Source organism: Boeremia exigua (assembly GCF_020726555.1).
Source record: "Boeremia exigua strain MPI-SDFR-AT-0100 chromosome Unknown C7974scaffold_2, whole genome shotgun sequence".
In the NCBI taxonomy this organism is placed as follows: Eukaryota; Fungi; Ascomycota; class Dothideomycetes; order Pleosporales; family Didymellaceae; genus Boeremia; species Boeremia exigua.
In genome coordinates this window covers 94,380-109,704 of record NW_025763519.1, presented here as the reverse complement: position 1 = coordinate 109,704, position 15,325 = coordinate 94,380, and the positions used below count along the sequence as shown (strand labels likewise).

Genomic DNA, 15,325 nt, shown 5'->3' with positions numbered 1-15,325 from the left:
CTCGTACGCTAGAAATTGAGATCGGGCCGCATCCGAGGGAGCAGTGCTGGTGCTTCTATCACCTTCCTAAGCTAGACTGGCTGAACATTCTAGATGAGACTTATTCACTGTAAGATGCTGCGTGCTGATGGATGATCATCAAGCAGAGGTGCGGAGTTTCCCGATGCCGACTAGGTAAGTAGACCGCCGTGACACTTTTGTGGCGACCGACAACACCGCGGTCATGCTCACGCAACACAAGCTTTATCGATTGGCAACCTCTCATAACTTCTACCCTTCTGCACGACTTCGATGGTTCGCATCTTCCACTCGCTGTCTACTTCCTACACCATCTCATGGCACTGACTCCCCTCCCCACGATCACACATGCGTATCGTACATGCCCGCACGCCCTCGCAGAGTCGTTGTGGGTATCACAGGCGCTACTGGGACCGTTTACGCGATTCGCATACTCCAGATCTTGAAGGAGCTGAATATCGAAACCCACCTTGTCATTTCCAAGTGGGCCCACGCGACTCTCAAGTATGAAACCTCGCTGGGAGCGGCTGAGATCACTGAACTCGCCACCAAATCATACAATGCCCGCGACGTGTCTGCCGCTCCGGCCTCCGGCTCATTCCAGCACGACGGAATGATTATTGTCCCCTGTAGCATGAAAACTCTTGCGGCAGTACGGTGTGGGCTAGGCGAAGACTTGATCGCGCGTGCGGCCGATGTCAGCCTCAAAGAAGGCCGGAAGCTAGTGCTTGTCGTGCGAGAAACTCCTCTGAACGATATTCATCTAGACAACATGTTCACATTGCGGCGGGCAGGCGCCGTGATCTTCCCACCTGTGCCTGCCTTCTATACGCAGCCACAGAGTCTGAATGATGTCATCGATCAGAGCGTGGGGAGAATGCTGGATTCTATGGGCATATTTACTGATATAGCTCCGAGGTGGGAAGGATTCGAAAGAGGCAGGACAGTGAAAGGCCAAGCTAAACGGACGCCTTAGGCTAGGGTAGTCATTGCTACAACAAGGTCTTTGACCTATTCGTATGCTTGTTTGTGAGGTACTTTAAATTTAGATTGAAACTCAGTAGGAAAAACGCCAAGGAGTTTCCTTACCATTGATCATCTGCGGTGACCTGTTTGTTCTCGTGGCGATGTCCTGTTAATTATTTCTTATTTACTGTTAATGTTAGTACAACACACGAAGGTACACGTGCGGTGCTTTTAAGAAACTAAAAAGGGGCTTTATACCGTGCAAAAAATACTGCATTGGGAAAGATTCACCGCAAATTTAGGTAATACCTAACGCTAAGGTATGTTACCTAAATTTACGGTGTATTTTACCTAAAACAACCTATCTTTTATGTGGAAAACACTGGGGCGCGGTGTTGAAGACACCACACACCAGTGTTAAAGACACCGTAATCCAGTGTTCTTTTACCCATCTCTGTACCATAGTGACAGCAAGTCTAGTATACATTGGTTGCAGTTCACTCTAGTTTTATAACAACACTCTTACACTCCAGGTACTCTGAAAGGCTATGTCCAAGACCTTCACGACCCTGACCGGAGCATTTGTAGCCACCAAAAGGCATATCTTGAGGGCTTGTCGGGCTTGTGCAATTGACTGCCACAAACCCGGACTCAAACGCTTTTGCCACGCGAAGCGCGCGGCTGAGGTCTTTCGTATACACGGAAGCGTACAGGCCGTATTCTGTAGCATTCGCCTTTTCGATGGCTTCTGATTCCGTCTTGAATGTATTGATGTTAACAAACGGGCCGAAAATCTCTTCCTTTTGCGTCTTAGCGTCCTCTCTGACATGGCAATAGGCGGTGGGTTCAATGAAGTAGCCGCCGTCCCCGGTTTCGTGCGAGGCTCTGCCCCCGGTGAGGAGCGTGCCGGTCGTCTCAGATCGCGCAGCAGCGATGTACGCTTTGATGCGCTCGAACTGTATTTGGTCTGCCTGCGGGCCCATCTCCGTGCTCGCGAGCATCGGATCACCCTTCTGCGCCGCGGAGAACAATTCCACAAATGCTGACATGAAGGACTCTGCGATGGACTCTTGCACGTAGATCCTAGTACCGGCCATGCAGGTCTGACCAGAATTGAACAGTACGGATCTGGCTGTATCAGCCGCGACTATGTCAACATCGGCGTCGTCGAAGATTAGTGTCGGCGATTTGCCCCCTAACTCGAGAATAACCTTCTTCAGATTAGATGATGTAGCGGCCGTCTGAACTGCTCGGCCCGTCACGGACGATCCCGTGAAGTTAATTACGCGAATGTCCATGTGCGATGCAAGTGTTGTCCCGCAGGGAGTGCCATGGCCACTCAGGACATTGATGACCCCAGGGGGAAACCCCGCTCGATGAGCTAGTGACGCCAGCTTGGCAGACTTGAGAAATTGTCAGTACGTGCTACCATTGACAGCGGAAAACTGATAGGGTAAGGGCTCTTTACACTCAACGGCGCTTTCTCGCTCGATTTCAGGACAACGGTGCAGCCAGCGGCCAGAGCAGGGGCGACCCTCGACGCCCACATTGCTACCGGTATATTCCAAGGGATGATGATTGCAACAGGTCCGAATGGTTGCCTGAAGGTCATGTTCACATACCCCGGCGTATTAAGACTGGTCATTCCCTGTGCTTCCCAACCGGCTTCGGCGTAGTGGTCCATTTGCGCGGCAGCATAAGTCGCATCAAAGTAAGTCGACACTGGCCGACCCATGGACAAAGCATCTAGCTGAGCAAGCTCATGTTCTGCCTCTCTGATAAGCTTCGCCATTCTCTTCATGAATGCTGCTCGGGTAGGAACATCGAAGTTCGACCAGGCTGGAAATGCGGCCTTGGCAGCAGCTACGGCACGATTGGTATCATCAACCGAAGCCTCACTGACGTCTGCGATATGGTTGTGAGAATAGGGCGATTTGAGGGGAAAAGTCTTCCCATCGCTAGAGCATGAGAAGACGCCGTTGATGTAGTGACGGGATTCAATATTGTTAGGATGCACCGTCTGAGCCATGTCGATGTTTGATGGGGTGATAGTGAATGTCGTTCTGATTTCACCTGGATTAAGCAACCGGCGCACATGTTATATAGAATTCATGGCGACAACCTATCTTAGTAGACAGATGTCAGAAGAAGCAGAGAGCCCGACATGCCCAACTGACAGGCCAGAATCTGACAAGCTGCATATCAACACGCTTGGCTGCGAGGAGATGGCTAGTGCAGTATCGTGGCTAACGTACTCAATTCTTTTACGTCTAGCGCTAGTGGACAGCGATTACACAACAGCGATTACACAACAGTGATTGCATATGAGCCTCTTTTTTTTAGGCTTTGGTACTATTGGATGTTCATATATCCTCGGTCCGTACCTTTACCTTTCCAACCATTCATTCGGACTACAGAGGACTAGCCTTGAGATACTGAAAACTACTGGTTCCTCCACCACCTCGTCATTTTGATCATATATTGCGATCCAGCAACGGCTATTGACAGCCACCAGGGCCAGTACGCCGAGATCGAGAGCACGCTGTTCCTTGGCGGCTCAGCACTGGACATGTCGAGCAAGAGTTACGACTTCATCGTCGTAGGGTGTGAGTCTACTCACCAGTGTTCGCCTTCGATGGCCTTTCGATACCAGCTCCTAACACCAGTCAGCGGGTCCGGCGGGCGCCTGCGTGGCGTCGCGTCTCGCGTCTCACAAGTCCCACCCCGCTGTTCTCCTAATCGAAGCCGGCATAGCCAGAGACGTCTCCAATGCCAATATACTAGCCGAACGGTGGTCAGCTGCGTCGCAGTTTCCCAATAGTGTGGAGAAGCACACCACCGAAGCTCAGACGTGGCTGGACAATCGGTCTATCGACTACAGCCGCGGCAAGGTCTTGGGGGGAAGCAGTGCCATTAACATGTGTGCGTACACCGTGGGGCCGAAGGACGACTATGATCGCTGGGCGAGGATCATGGATGATGCTAGTTTTGGCTGGGAGAATGCGGTCCGGATCCGCAAAGAGAAGATAGAGACATATCATGGAGAGCGCGAGGAAGAGTTCAGGGGCTACACACCGCTGGATACGAGCATGTATGGCACGCAGGGGGTGCTTTCTGTATCGCTCCCGCGCGTTTGGGAGACCTCGATGGTCGCACAGTTAGATGCTGCAGAAGCGTCCGGGCTGGGCTTCAGTCGCGACATCAACAGTGGCAATCCACTGGGGATGGCGAGCGTGCCTTCAACAGCAAAGAACGGGCTGAGAGTCACGGCTGCGAAGGCATACCTGGAAGACGCACCTGAGAACTTGGTGATTCTGACGGAGACACAGGTTGTCAAGATTCTAATGGAAGGGAAAAGAGCCGTCGGGGTTCAGGTCGCGGGTGGCGAGGAACGTAAGTGCTCAGTGCAGAGAACAAACGCGATAAACACTGACACGATGCTCGCCACAGACCACGCATCGAAGGAAGTCATTCTCTCAGCAGGTGCAGTCGAGACCCCCAAGCTCCTCATGCTGTCCGGCATCGGCGACGCAACAGAGCTCGCAGAACACGGCATCGAGTCATCACACCATCTCCCCGGGGTAGGGAAATGTCTCCAGGACCACCTGTGCGCTGCCTTCTGCTGGAAGCAGAAAACAGCCAGCCTCACCTGGGCGCAGCATTTCTCAGACCCGGACACTGTCAAACAAGCACACGCCGAGTTCCGCGAGCACGGCACAGGCCCGCTGAGTGTGTTCTTCCAGGGCCTCACAATGGGCTTCTTCAAGGCCGACGAAGTGCTGCACACACCAGAATTCTCAAGCCTCGACGCCGCCGTGAAAGAACACCTGCGGAAACCCACCGTGCCGATCTGGGAGCTGAGCAGCCGTACGCCCCCCTCCCCTGCTCCTGAACCCCCGCAGCTGACCGCGCAGACATCCCGCCCTGCACACCCGCCGCCCTCGCCGCCCCGCAGCACGAATACCTAACCTGCTTCGTCTTCCTGCACAACCCGCAGTCGCGCGGCCAGGTCACCCTGCGATCTGCATCCCCCACGACCCCGCCGCGCATCGACCCGCGCTTCTTCTCTCACCCGTTCGACCGTGTGTGTGCAGTCGCAGCCACGAAGCGGGCACTGGCGTTCGTCAGACATGCGTCCATGGCGGCCGGTATTGACGTTGCAGTTGACGCGCCTGCGAGCGAGCGGGACGAGGATGTGCTGGCGTACTGGCGGGCGCGGGCGGCTAGCACGTGGCATCCGGCGTGTACGGTGAGGATGGGGGGTGATGAGGATGAGGGGGCTTGTGTAGGCCGCGACTTCCGGGTCAGAGGCTTGCAGGGTCTGCGGGTGGTGGATCTGAGTGTGCTGCCGTTTCTTCTGAATTGCCATCCGGTGAGTGTGGCCTACCTTGTGGGGGAAATTGCGGCAGAGAAGATTATAGCAGAATATTATACTTAGATAGAATGTTATATAATATAGCTATACCGGTGCTTGTCGATATACCTTATGCTGACTACCCCCTACCTTGGTACAGTATACTGTCACAGTCACGAGTCAGGTACCCACACACCCTAATTGGCTGGATAGCTATAGGATGCGTGTGTGTAAGATGTAGGGGAGGGCTAGACTCTATATACAATAGTACCTAGGTAGTGCAGGGTACCTGTAATGGGTACAAAGACTAGACTGCTCTATACCTACAGTACTGCTCTATCAGGTACCTACCTAGGCAGCCACTTACAGAGGTTACAGAACAGTTGCAACGTTACTAACCTTAGGCTAGGTAGAGATAAGAAGAGGCTTGCCTGTCTATAGATACCTAACTAGGTAGGTACTTAGGAGATACCTAGGAGATGCCTATTACCTTCGCCTTAGAAGACATTATATGCAGGACGCTCTCTAATAGCAGAGCTTCCGTATAATGTACTAAACTAGGGGGTGGTCCGCACATATCAGTAAGCATTATATAGTAATTAGACCGTCTAAGTAAGCAGACTATTCTTACAAGCTATCAAGCTCTCCATAAGTAGTAACTTAATATGACCCTACCCATAGCAAATGTTAGCAATTACTAACACCTACCATATTCACTCTATAAATCGTACTCTCGTGTCGCAGCAACGCCGGAGCACGAAGGGAGAAAGAGAACAAAAAGGACAGCCCCCCTTACCGTCTCTACCCTACAATCCACCACCACAACCTACCATCCACCTACCCTACCACAGCCTCCTGACGCTGACGCTGACGTGCAACAAAAAAGCACACAAAGGACACAAAGAGGCGTTGGCTCTCCTGCTCTGCTATGCTCTGCTCTGCGGGGCGGAGTGGAGTGGAGTGGAGTGAAATGGAGTTGAGTTGAATAAAGTAGAGTAGAGTGGAGTGGAGTGGAATAGAATAGAGGGGGTGGGCCGTACGAGCGGACTGCGGTGACGCGTTGGGTTGCGGATATGTATATGTATATCTACATCTACATCATCTACATCTGCATCTACATCTCTACCTCCATCTCCATCTCCATTTCCATCTCCATCTCCATCTCCATCTCCATCTCCATCTCCATCTATCACGAGACAGCAGTGCGGTGCGGTGCGGTGCAATGCGGTGCAATGCGGTGCAATGCGATGCGTGTGTATCCATCCACCACACAGGCCAGGCGTGCACTACTACACCCGCCTATTCATTATTCTTGCTTACAACACTCACTTACTCACTCACGCCAACAAGATTTCTATTTTTAGATTTGGATTGTATTCTGTGTTTTTGTCTTGATTTACTCGATTATCGTATCCCCGACTCCTCCCTTCCCCACACCATGTCTCCATCCCAAGCCCACCCCATGCCGCCACGCCTGAACGCCTGTGTGCATCCACTCAACGCCTGTGCATCCACTCCGTAATATAGAACCCCCAACCCAAACCTAGAACCCCGAAACCCCAAAACCCCAAAACCCAAAAACTTAGAAAACAAGGAACTAACAAAGTAGAAAACAGGGGGAGAGCAGTACACCAGAGCGGTCAGCGCTTGACCACGCTCCGGCGCAGAGGCTCGCCATGCAAAGGTGTGCAAAACGCAACGCTGGTGGATGCTCGCTTACTCGCTTACTCGCTTGGGGGGATGGGTGTCGTGATGTATGTGCGTGTGTTTGTGTCGTTGTGGGTATGTGTTGTATGTGTTGTATGTCGTGGTATCGTGTGTGTCTTGCGTCTCTCTTACTTTGAAGAGGTCACCTCTTCTCCCTTCTCTCTTCTCTCATATCTCTCAGTTTCTCTGGCCTCGTCGCATCTCTGCTCGTCTTGTCTCGACACCCGCCATGCCGACCGGGCAGCCGCCAGACACGGCATCGGCATCAGCGCCTCACCGACCCCGCCCACTTAGCCACGCAGCCAGACCGCGATCCCAGGCAGAAAACCGCGTTCCATCCCAGACCGCAATCTCAGATCCCATTCCGCGAGATCCTCGTACAATAGCCACATTGCCCCACACCCGGCACCGGCAAAACGCGGCGCAAAAAAACGCAGCCAGCCGATGTGCGTTTTTTTCTGCAGAGCGCCTGCACGGGCCTGCAAGGGCCTCACAGCCTGCAAGGTACGACAGCAGCCACGGAGCCAGGCTCCGCAACGCACGCAGACCGCCGGACACGTGATGGTGGGTGGTGAGGTGTCAGGGAAAAATTTGCCACCGAGGGAGAGGCCGGGGCCGGGGTCTGTGCGCTGGGAGGTGTGCCGAGGAGTGTGTACGATAGCGTGGATGAGTATGAGTGTCGTGTGATTGCTGGTGTGCTGCGGTCGTCGCGATGCGGTGCGATGCAGCACTCCCTGCGAAGCACGCAGCATCGCAGCATCCAGCGTCATCACCCCGCTGCGAAATCCTGCTGGCTGGCAGGATGCGCTCGGAGAATACGCGGGGTTCCACACGCTCCGCGACCGGAAACGCATGTCTCACGATCAGCGCAAGGATTCGTAGCAGCGCCAGGATGGCTGCCGGGATGCGGCGCCGTCGACGTCAAATCACGGGCGTTCTGAGTCGTGAACGCGACGAGGGTCTGCTGCGCGGGTGCCCGACCGAATGATAGCGGGTGGGGAGCAGACAAAAGAGTCGGTAATGTATCCGGGTGCTGTGATCGGGCCTATATCGTTTTCCGGATCGAGTTTCCGGATTGACGGCTGTAGTCCGGCGGCGGTGCTGCGGGTCGACGTTGCTGCGTCGCGGTGCATTATCCCGAGGCCCTGCAGCCGCACAACGATGCAGGATGCAGGCTGTTTGTCTGTCAGGCGACTCACACCGGCACGCCGACCCAGCGCGCCGGCACACCGCCCTCCTGCGCGGCGCTCTTCGCGCCCAGCTTGCGCGGCGGCAGCCAGATGCGCGCCTTGCCGACGGCCTTGGCGTCCAGCTTGCCGCACCGGCGCATGTTCATCTCCAGCACGATGACGCGCAGGAAGTCGCTGTTCTCGCGGGGTTCGCGCTGGCGCACCGTCGGGGTCGGCGACTGCAGGCGGCCCGCCTCGGACAGCGGGTCGGCGGACTTGCTGCGGCGGCGCGAGGTGGCGCGGCCGCGGCGGTCGTACGTCTGCATCGGGATCATGGGCGCGGAGGTGTCGGCGTCGGAGTCGAGGGTGAGGGCGTCGTGGAGGTGCATGGACAGCTCGGTGGGCGAGATGGGGGCGGGGGTTGGGTTGAGGTAGCGGCGCAGGGCGGGCGAGGGGAGGCCTTCGAGGTGCTTGGGGCGCATTTCGCTTGTGAAGCGCGGCGAGAGGATGGAGCGCGTGAGGAGGTCCTCGGGGGGCACGCTCGGGGCGGTGAAGTTGGAGAAGGACTTTGCGGCTTCTTTGAGCGCCTGGAAGGAGGCTGTGAGGTTGGATTTGAACGACTTGAAGCGCTCGTTGGAGGGCGAGATGGTGATGAGGTCTGCGGCATTCTCTTCGGTGAGCTCCTCCGGCGCCTCGACGTTGAAGTGGAGCAGCGGGTGGTCCAGGACGCAGTCTTCCTTGGGCGGTGACGAGTAGATTCTCTCCCTGCGAGAAACCGACTCGGGCGTGCTGATGTTGTCCCACTGCGAGGCGTACGAGGAGGCATCGTAGTCCAGCGAGGGCGGCAGCGTCGACAGCGAGTCGCTGGAGATGGACCTCGAGGCGCCGAAGCGGCCCTTCTCCTGCTCCAGGCTCGGCAGGCTGCCGCCATAGTCCGACTCAGACTCGTCGACGCGGCCCAGCAGCACGTCCAGCGGCGACATGGACCACGACGGCGGCGTCTCCACGTGATCCTGCTTCCACTCCTGGATGAGCTCGTCCATGGAGATGCGCCTGTCCGAGGCGGGGCGCTTGCGGCGGCGGTGCGACTGGCGGGCGGGGATTGCGGTGACGGCCAGCAGCGCGGCGACGGCGGGCGGGAGAGTGTCCGAGTGGTGGCTCTGGGTGGACGAGGCTGGGCGGCTCTGGCCCTTGACACGTACAGACGGCGTCGAGGTCGGGCGTGTGGGCGTCCGCGGCGGGATCACAACCGGGCTGGAGTGCTTCAGCATGGCGTCGGCGGCGGTCGAGGCAGCGGGCTCGCATGCGGGATTGGTGGTGCGCGGAGCAAGCGGCGGGCGTGTTGTCCGTGAGCGCATCTTGTCGGCAGGCGTGCTGCGCGGCGAGGGCGGCGAGGCGTGCATATATGGAAAGGCCCTTGGCGAGATCATGGTGCAAGTCCCTGTGGGCGTTTTCCCGTGACTAACGTGCTGCGAGGCCCAGCACGGCTAGAGGGCGGTGACGTTGGTCGGATGCGCGTCGGGATGGATTCCTTTACGTTATTGCTGCGGCGGGATTGGATGGCCGACAAGGGGAGCGTCAAACACGCAGGGTCAGGGCCCGCCGAAGGTCCCCGGGCACGCGACAGCGACCGTAGCAGCGGGAGAGAAGCAGACAGCGAGGACGGTGCGAGGGAGAGTGCTGCACTGTTACAACTGTGTAGAGAGAGGGAGGAGGACAGCAGCGAGGCATGCAGACGGCGCTGGCATGCGCGATAAGGCAAGGCAGCACCTCAATCAAGGGTTATCAGTGCTGGACGCGCTGCGTAATAACGGCCAGTCGCGTGGGCCAACCTTCCTATCGAGCACAAGAGCCCACCGGCATCAGCGCTGCATGCGACCATGTCACGGCGCAGCCTGCCACGCTCAGGACGCTGCCAGGCACTGCTGCGCCGGAGCCTCTCTCTGCTGCCCAGCCACTCTCCACGTTGGGCAGCGCACTCTGAAACCCTGAAGCGCTGTGCGTTGCTGCCGGTCAGGTGCGTCAGCAGCCGCTGCGCCGCGGGGACCGCCGCGGAGGACGTCGAGCATTCCGACCGCCTGTGCGCGACCCTCCGCGATTCGATTCGCGACGCCATCAGCCCTGCCCCACGCATGGAAGCTCCTTAGAAGCCTCGCTGGGGCGGTGAGGGCAAGGCGCCCAGCAATCCCCAGCCGCGGTGTCCAGCGCAGCAAGCAGTACCCAGCACAGCAGTACATCAGTCCGCCGCACGCTGCCTTACCAAAAACTCTCGGTGCTCACGCGTTGGCAACACCTCGCGATAAGCCGCCACGCGCACCACCACGCCTCGCAATGACCGCATAACATACCGCAGAGGCGCCCGTAGTGCGAGCTAGCATCTGGGGCCGCGGCCTGTCAGCTGGCGATTCCTTATCGCAGGCTGCAGCTCTGTCGCGCATGCGCTAAGGCGTATCTTTACCCCAACCGGCTGTGGGGTGCATGCGCGCGATGCCCCAAGGGACCCGCGGTGCGTATTGGGGGGTGTGGCTGGCGACCTGGAAGCTGGTTTTGTTGCGGCTGCAGACCATGCTTGGCTTGCGTGCGATCGGCCAGCACAAGTCAACACGCATATCTACACGTTGCACCTCTCCACACGGCGCGCGCTGAGCTGCTCTGCCAGCCTCTCGCACACGGCTTTGCAACTCTGTCCTCGCCCTCCCCACCTTCCGCTTCAGTCCAAGATCTCCCTTAGCCCGGAAGAAGAAGGTCGGGCGGTGCCAGCAGCCTCAATAGGAAGGCCACGGCTGCGCGCCTCACGGTGCTGCGAAATAAGGGTCCAGGCAGCGGTTTAGTATCATCATGGCTTTAGTATCATGGCATTTAGTTTCGCATTCTCTGCGGCCCTCGGCTCAGCCATAATCATACACGTCGATCCTGCTCGCGAGCATTACCGTATGCATCCCGCGCCGCCGCTACACAAACAAACAAAGCGCATATCAGCACAAGTACCCAAAATCCAATGCACCGCCCAGACGCCGTCGACTCGCACAAATGCTGCAAGGACCAAACCCGCAAGATAGACAGAAACACTGAAAACGTGACTCTCAAATCTTTCGCCACCCCCGAGGTGCAGGGGCTTCTTGTGGGTACATGCATAAGTGACATGCAGTATACCATGTCGACCTCGTACGTGGCGACTATCGCCGCCAGATGCGTTTCGTATAAAGAGATGAGTCGAAGTGAAAATTTTCAGACAGCCACCCCGACGAGCGTTACAGCGAAACAAGGTAAGACTGCTGCACGCCGTCGAATGACATGCCAGATAGCCGACATGTGGTGGTGCCGACTGTCAAAGGATTCCCGCGAAATGCGCCGAGCGGGAATGTCGAGAATTTTGTTTGGAATGTCGAAAAATGTCAGCCCAGCGACGCTTCAATACACGCTACCATCGTCTGTCCAGCCGGCTTCGCTGCAGCGCACCATGCGACCGTCCTGATCCATCGTCGTGCTGCCATCGGCCACATTGCGGATGCCTCTGACCTTCTTGCCTTGGATTGGGCGCGGCGTGGCTGCGTGATCAGGCGTGGGACGCTTCACCTGGCTGCGACGGTAGGTCTGGAAGTCGACATCACTCTCAGGCGCATCGTCAGACTGTTCACTGAAGGTTTCCCAGTTTTCGGACGCTGCCTGCCCAGAGCCTGTTGATGACGCCTGCGAGATGTGCCGACTGCTGTCTGATGACGACAGAGAATGATTCGGCGCGTGCGCTTGCGACGATACAGGGTAGCCAGGTCGCATAGTTTGGCTGAATCGGTCATTGTACGGATCCTCTGGCGGTATGCTACGAACGATACTCTCGCTGCGCTCACCGCGATTGAACTCGAACCGATTTCGGGGCGTCTCAGCAGGGTCCGGGGGAATAAACAGGTCTTTCATACGTGGGGGTGGGGCCATCGGAGGACCCATCCTTCGCATCGTCGACGACTGCGAGTCAGCTCTCGAGTGCAATGACGACGCTGTGGAGAGTATCGAGTCACCTCGCGAGTGGGTTGAATGCGTCGATTCAGCTCGGGACAGTGTGGAGTCGGTTCGATGAAGAGTGCCAGGCCGTCGCTCGGGCGAACCCATGACTTTTGGTGCAGCGCGTGTTGGTAGCTTGGAGGGACTCTTCGAGCCAGACGCCGCAGAGACCGACTGCGCAAAAGGATTGCCTCGCATGGTGCTCGCGCCAAAGTTGACTGATACAGGCGTCTTGACCCGGCTGGGTGGCTCATGCATTGTCTGGCGATGGTTTGTTTGCCCGTGAGTCGTCTGCCCGTGAATCGTGCCAGCGCGAGGGCGAGCGAAAGAATTGGACTTGGTGAGTGTCCCCTGTTTTGAGGGCATGTTCGTGCTGGACGTGCTCGCGCTGGACGGTGTCTTCGACCGCGGTCGAGGCTGAGAAGCAGCGTAGAGTTCGTCCAGGTACCGTTCGCCATGAACAAGGAACGGCCGACCCCACTCGTCTTCGTAGGCTTCGAGCGTCGCTCTGAGCTCTGCCTCAACCTTGGGCAACTCCTTTGCAATGCGTTTGCGCATCTTCTCCTCGCGCAGCAGCTTTCCAGGATCTCTCTTCTCGCCCTTCTGACCTCGGCCCATCAGTCGAGAGGCGTCCTGGCTGGATTGCTGGAGATCAGAGCGCTCCTTGATGAGCTCGCGGTGCCGGTCGATCTTTGAAAGAATAGGCAGGCGTTGTTCCTTGAGCGATTCCAGGCGTGAGATCTCCGCCTCGTGTGCAGACAAAAGTGCATCGCTGCAGACTTCAGAGAAGGCAGGGGTAAAGTCTAGCATCTCTTCCTCCGAGAAGTACAGTGCATCCCATAGCTCTTGTAGTTTTAGACGCGCCTCTTCGACAAAAATGTGCAGATTTTGGCGCTTGAGCTCATTCAGCCTCGAAAGCTCGTCCTCGAATTCGTTGACTGTGCGCAGACCGCAACCGCGGTTGCTGGCGAGAAAGTGCTTCTGCTCGCTGGGATCCACACTGAGACGCTCCCACAGTTCTTCGATAGTCGCTCGCAGCTGCGCAATGCGCCGTTCCCGACCATGCTTCTCCTCAATCAGACGCTCCTTCCTGGTCTTGAGCACGCCCAAGTCTTCTGCGTGCAGACCCAGCTGCTCTGGCGCATCGCGGTGGTTCTCGACGATTGCCGAGTCTGTTTGCGCCTGTGGTGTGCCGAGCTCAGCCCAGAGCTGGATAATCTCCTGGCACAGAACCTGAACCTGGCTGCGGCGCTTTGTGTATTCCTCGTATACGCGGGTAAATTCAGCATCCAGCTTGGCTGTGTAAGAGGCTGATATGTCGAAGGAGGGTGGGATAGTCCCATCTGGCGCCGTGGGGGGCAGCTTGATCTTGACGAAGTCGGGCTCGAGGTGCGACGCGTACGACTCGAGCGCCTCAGCAAGTTCTGCGCATGTCAGCATAGCCAACGAATAGAAAAACACGTGACCTACTCTGCACGTTCTCGGAGCGCTCGCGGTGCTGCTTCGCGAGTGTGTTGTACTTGGCCTTGAGCGCCTTCAGACAGCGCGTCAACGGGAACGTGACCTGCGGCTCGTCGTCGTCGTATTTAGCGCTGCTCCTGCTGTCGCTCATCGAGGCCTCCATCTGCTTGATCGTCTTGATCAGGCGATGCGCCTCTTCGGTCATCTCGTGCTTCTCATTGGTGACGGTGCGCAGCTGGCCGTGGAGGGTTTCCGACAGCGCAGAGAAGAGCTGGCCCAGTTAGCTGCTGCCGGCGCATGCACAAACAACGCGTACCTCTGCCTCGCGCGAGTCGCGCTCATGGCCGGGCACGCCAATCTCGTCGAACAGGCCGTGCAGCTGGCCGATGATGGTGGTGACCTGCTGGGCGAGGTAGCCGGTGTCCATGGTGGCTGCTCCTGCCGGCGGCGTCGCTGGTCGCGTCGTTGGTCGCGTTGTTGGCCACCGATGGTCGCGTATGCACTGTGACTGACAGCAGTGGGGCAGGCTCGGCGGGGATCGCGAGAGGCCGAACGTCAAACGTCGATGCGCAGCGGGGGAGCGGGACGCAAGCGAGGAATGGGCCGTCGCAAGAGCTGCAGTTAACGAGAGGATTTGCGCCGACCACGCTCACGACACCCGCAGTATGGATATGTGGTCGTGACAAGAATGCGAGCCAGGAGTGATGCAATCGTGAACATGGCGATGGCCGGCCTATGGTCTGTCTGTGGCTGGCGCGGCTATTTTTGGTGCCGTGTTGATCGCCGTTGCCCCGGCGATGGCCCGCCCGTCAACAGAAAGCACCGTTTCATCCACATCATCTCCGCACCACTCGCAGCGCAGCCAGCGTTCAACAGACAAAAACCTGGTTGTACCGCAGGGATGTAGAGTGTAGCGCGCAAGGGCTGTATGGGGCCGAATCACATGCAGCGCTGCCGGCTGCCCGCGCAAACATGCTGCTCCTTCAGGACCGTCTGGAAGGCAACTGCACGGCCATCACATTTGTAAATGCCATCCCCGCGCCATCGCAAAGGCGTTGCTCTTGCGTGTGCAGTTCGCATCGGCTGATCTCCCGATCGTCCTCTTTTCTCCGGCCGTCACGCACCAACCACTTACTGACCCGCTGCACTTGTGCCCGCTCCTCACGTTCGCAGCCAAAGTGGGGAGGCGGCTGTTGGGCGACCGCGTCTCCTAGCAACCCCCGCGACCTTGCTTCGAGCGAGCTGAAGAAACTTGGTCAACCCGACCGCGTGCATGCTTAGACAACTTTGGCTTGTACAAACACGGTGATCTGCCGTGGCTTCAGGGTCGAGGTAGGCGGATATATGCGGTTGTGGTGATCGTCAACGAGGAGAAGTGTTTGTTTGGCTCAGCAGGACGTCACAGCTGATACCCTGGACGAGCGGATCTGTCACTCGCTTTTCTTGGCTGCATGTATATGACAGTAAATAATGATCTTCAATATGATCATCTGTATTCGTGAACCGTCACAATAATCAAATCTAGTCTGTGTTCGCAATGCAAAGGTCTCAACACACGCACTTGCACCTTGATAAAGTTGGACGCTCTCAAATGTCGGCGTGGAAATCAGAAATCTACCGTATACCTAATGTGAGGATTGTGTCCATGATA

The 15,325-nt window shown here is 57.2% G+C and overlaps 5 protein-coding genes across 5 annotated transcripts; 2 read left to right on the top strand and 3 right to left on the bottom strand.

The window, feature by feature from the left end:
• Window positions 1-82: 82 nt before the first annotated feature.
• On the top strand, window positions 83-1,197 carry C7974DRAFT_384613 (flavoprotein). The gene has a single exon (XM_046140862.1). It carries the CDS (start codon window positions 224-226, stop codon window positions 992-994), a length of 771 nt encoding a protein of 256 aa, XP_046000967.1. The 5' UTR covers window positions 83-223; the 3' UTR covers window positions 995-1,197.
• Window positions 1,198-1,238: 41 nt separating this feature from the next.
• Window positions 1,239-3,206, bottom strand: C7974DRAFT_384612 (aldehyde dehydrogenase domain-containing protein). Its single transcript, XM_046140861.1, has 2 exons — window positions 2,453-3,206; window positions 1,239-2,387 (listed from the first exon to the last, which is right to left on the bottom strand). The coding sequence occupies exons 1-2, from the start codon at window positions 3,011-3,013 to the stop codon at window positions 1,482-1,484; spliced, it is 1,467 nt and encodes a 488-aa protein (XP_046000966.1). The 5' UTR covers window positions 3,014-3,206; the 3' UTR covers window positions 1,239-1,481.
• C7974DRAFT_384610 (uncharacterized protein) lies at window positions 3,185-5,536 on the top strand. The gene is made up of 4 exons (XM_046140860.1): window positions 3,185-3,590; window positions 3,655-4,377; window positions 4,435-4,851; window positions 4,899-5,536. Exons 1-4 carry the CDS (start codon window positions 3,554-3,556, stop codon window positions 5,420-5,422), a joined length of 1,701 nt encoding a protein of 566 aa, XP_046000965.1. The 5' UTR covers window positions 3,185-3,553; the 3' UTR covers window positions 5,423-5,536.
• A 2,533-nt stretch (window positions 5,537-8,069) lies between these two features.
• C7974DRAFT_93012 (uncharacterized protein) lies at window positions 8,070-9,982 on the bottom strand. The gene has a single exon (XM_046147537.1). The coding sequence runs from the start codon at window positions 9,642-9,644 to the stop codon at window positions 8,241-8,243; it is 1,404 nt and encodes a 467-aa protein (XP_046000964.1). The 5' UTR covers window positions 9,645-9,982; the 3' UTR covers window positions 8,070-8,240.
• A 1,515-nt stretch (window positions 9,983-11,497) lies between these two features.
• C7974DRAFT_93002 (microtubule associated protein-domain-containing protein) lies at window positions 11,498-14,198 on the bottom strand. Its single transcript, XM_046147536.1, has 3 exons — window positions 13,991-14,198; window positions 13,684-13,945; window positions 11,498-13,637 (listed from the first exon to the last, which is right to left on the bottom strand). The coding sequence occupies exons 1-3, from the start codon at window positions 14,099-14,101 to the stop codon at window positions 11,626-11,628; spliced, it is 2,385 nt and encodes a 794-aa protein (XP_046000963.1). The 5' UTR covers window positions 14,102-14,198; the 3' UTR covers window positions 11,498-11,625.
• Window positions 14,199-15,325: the final 1,127 nt, after the last annotated feature.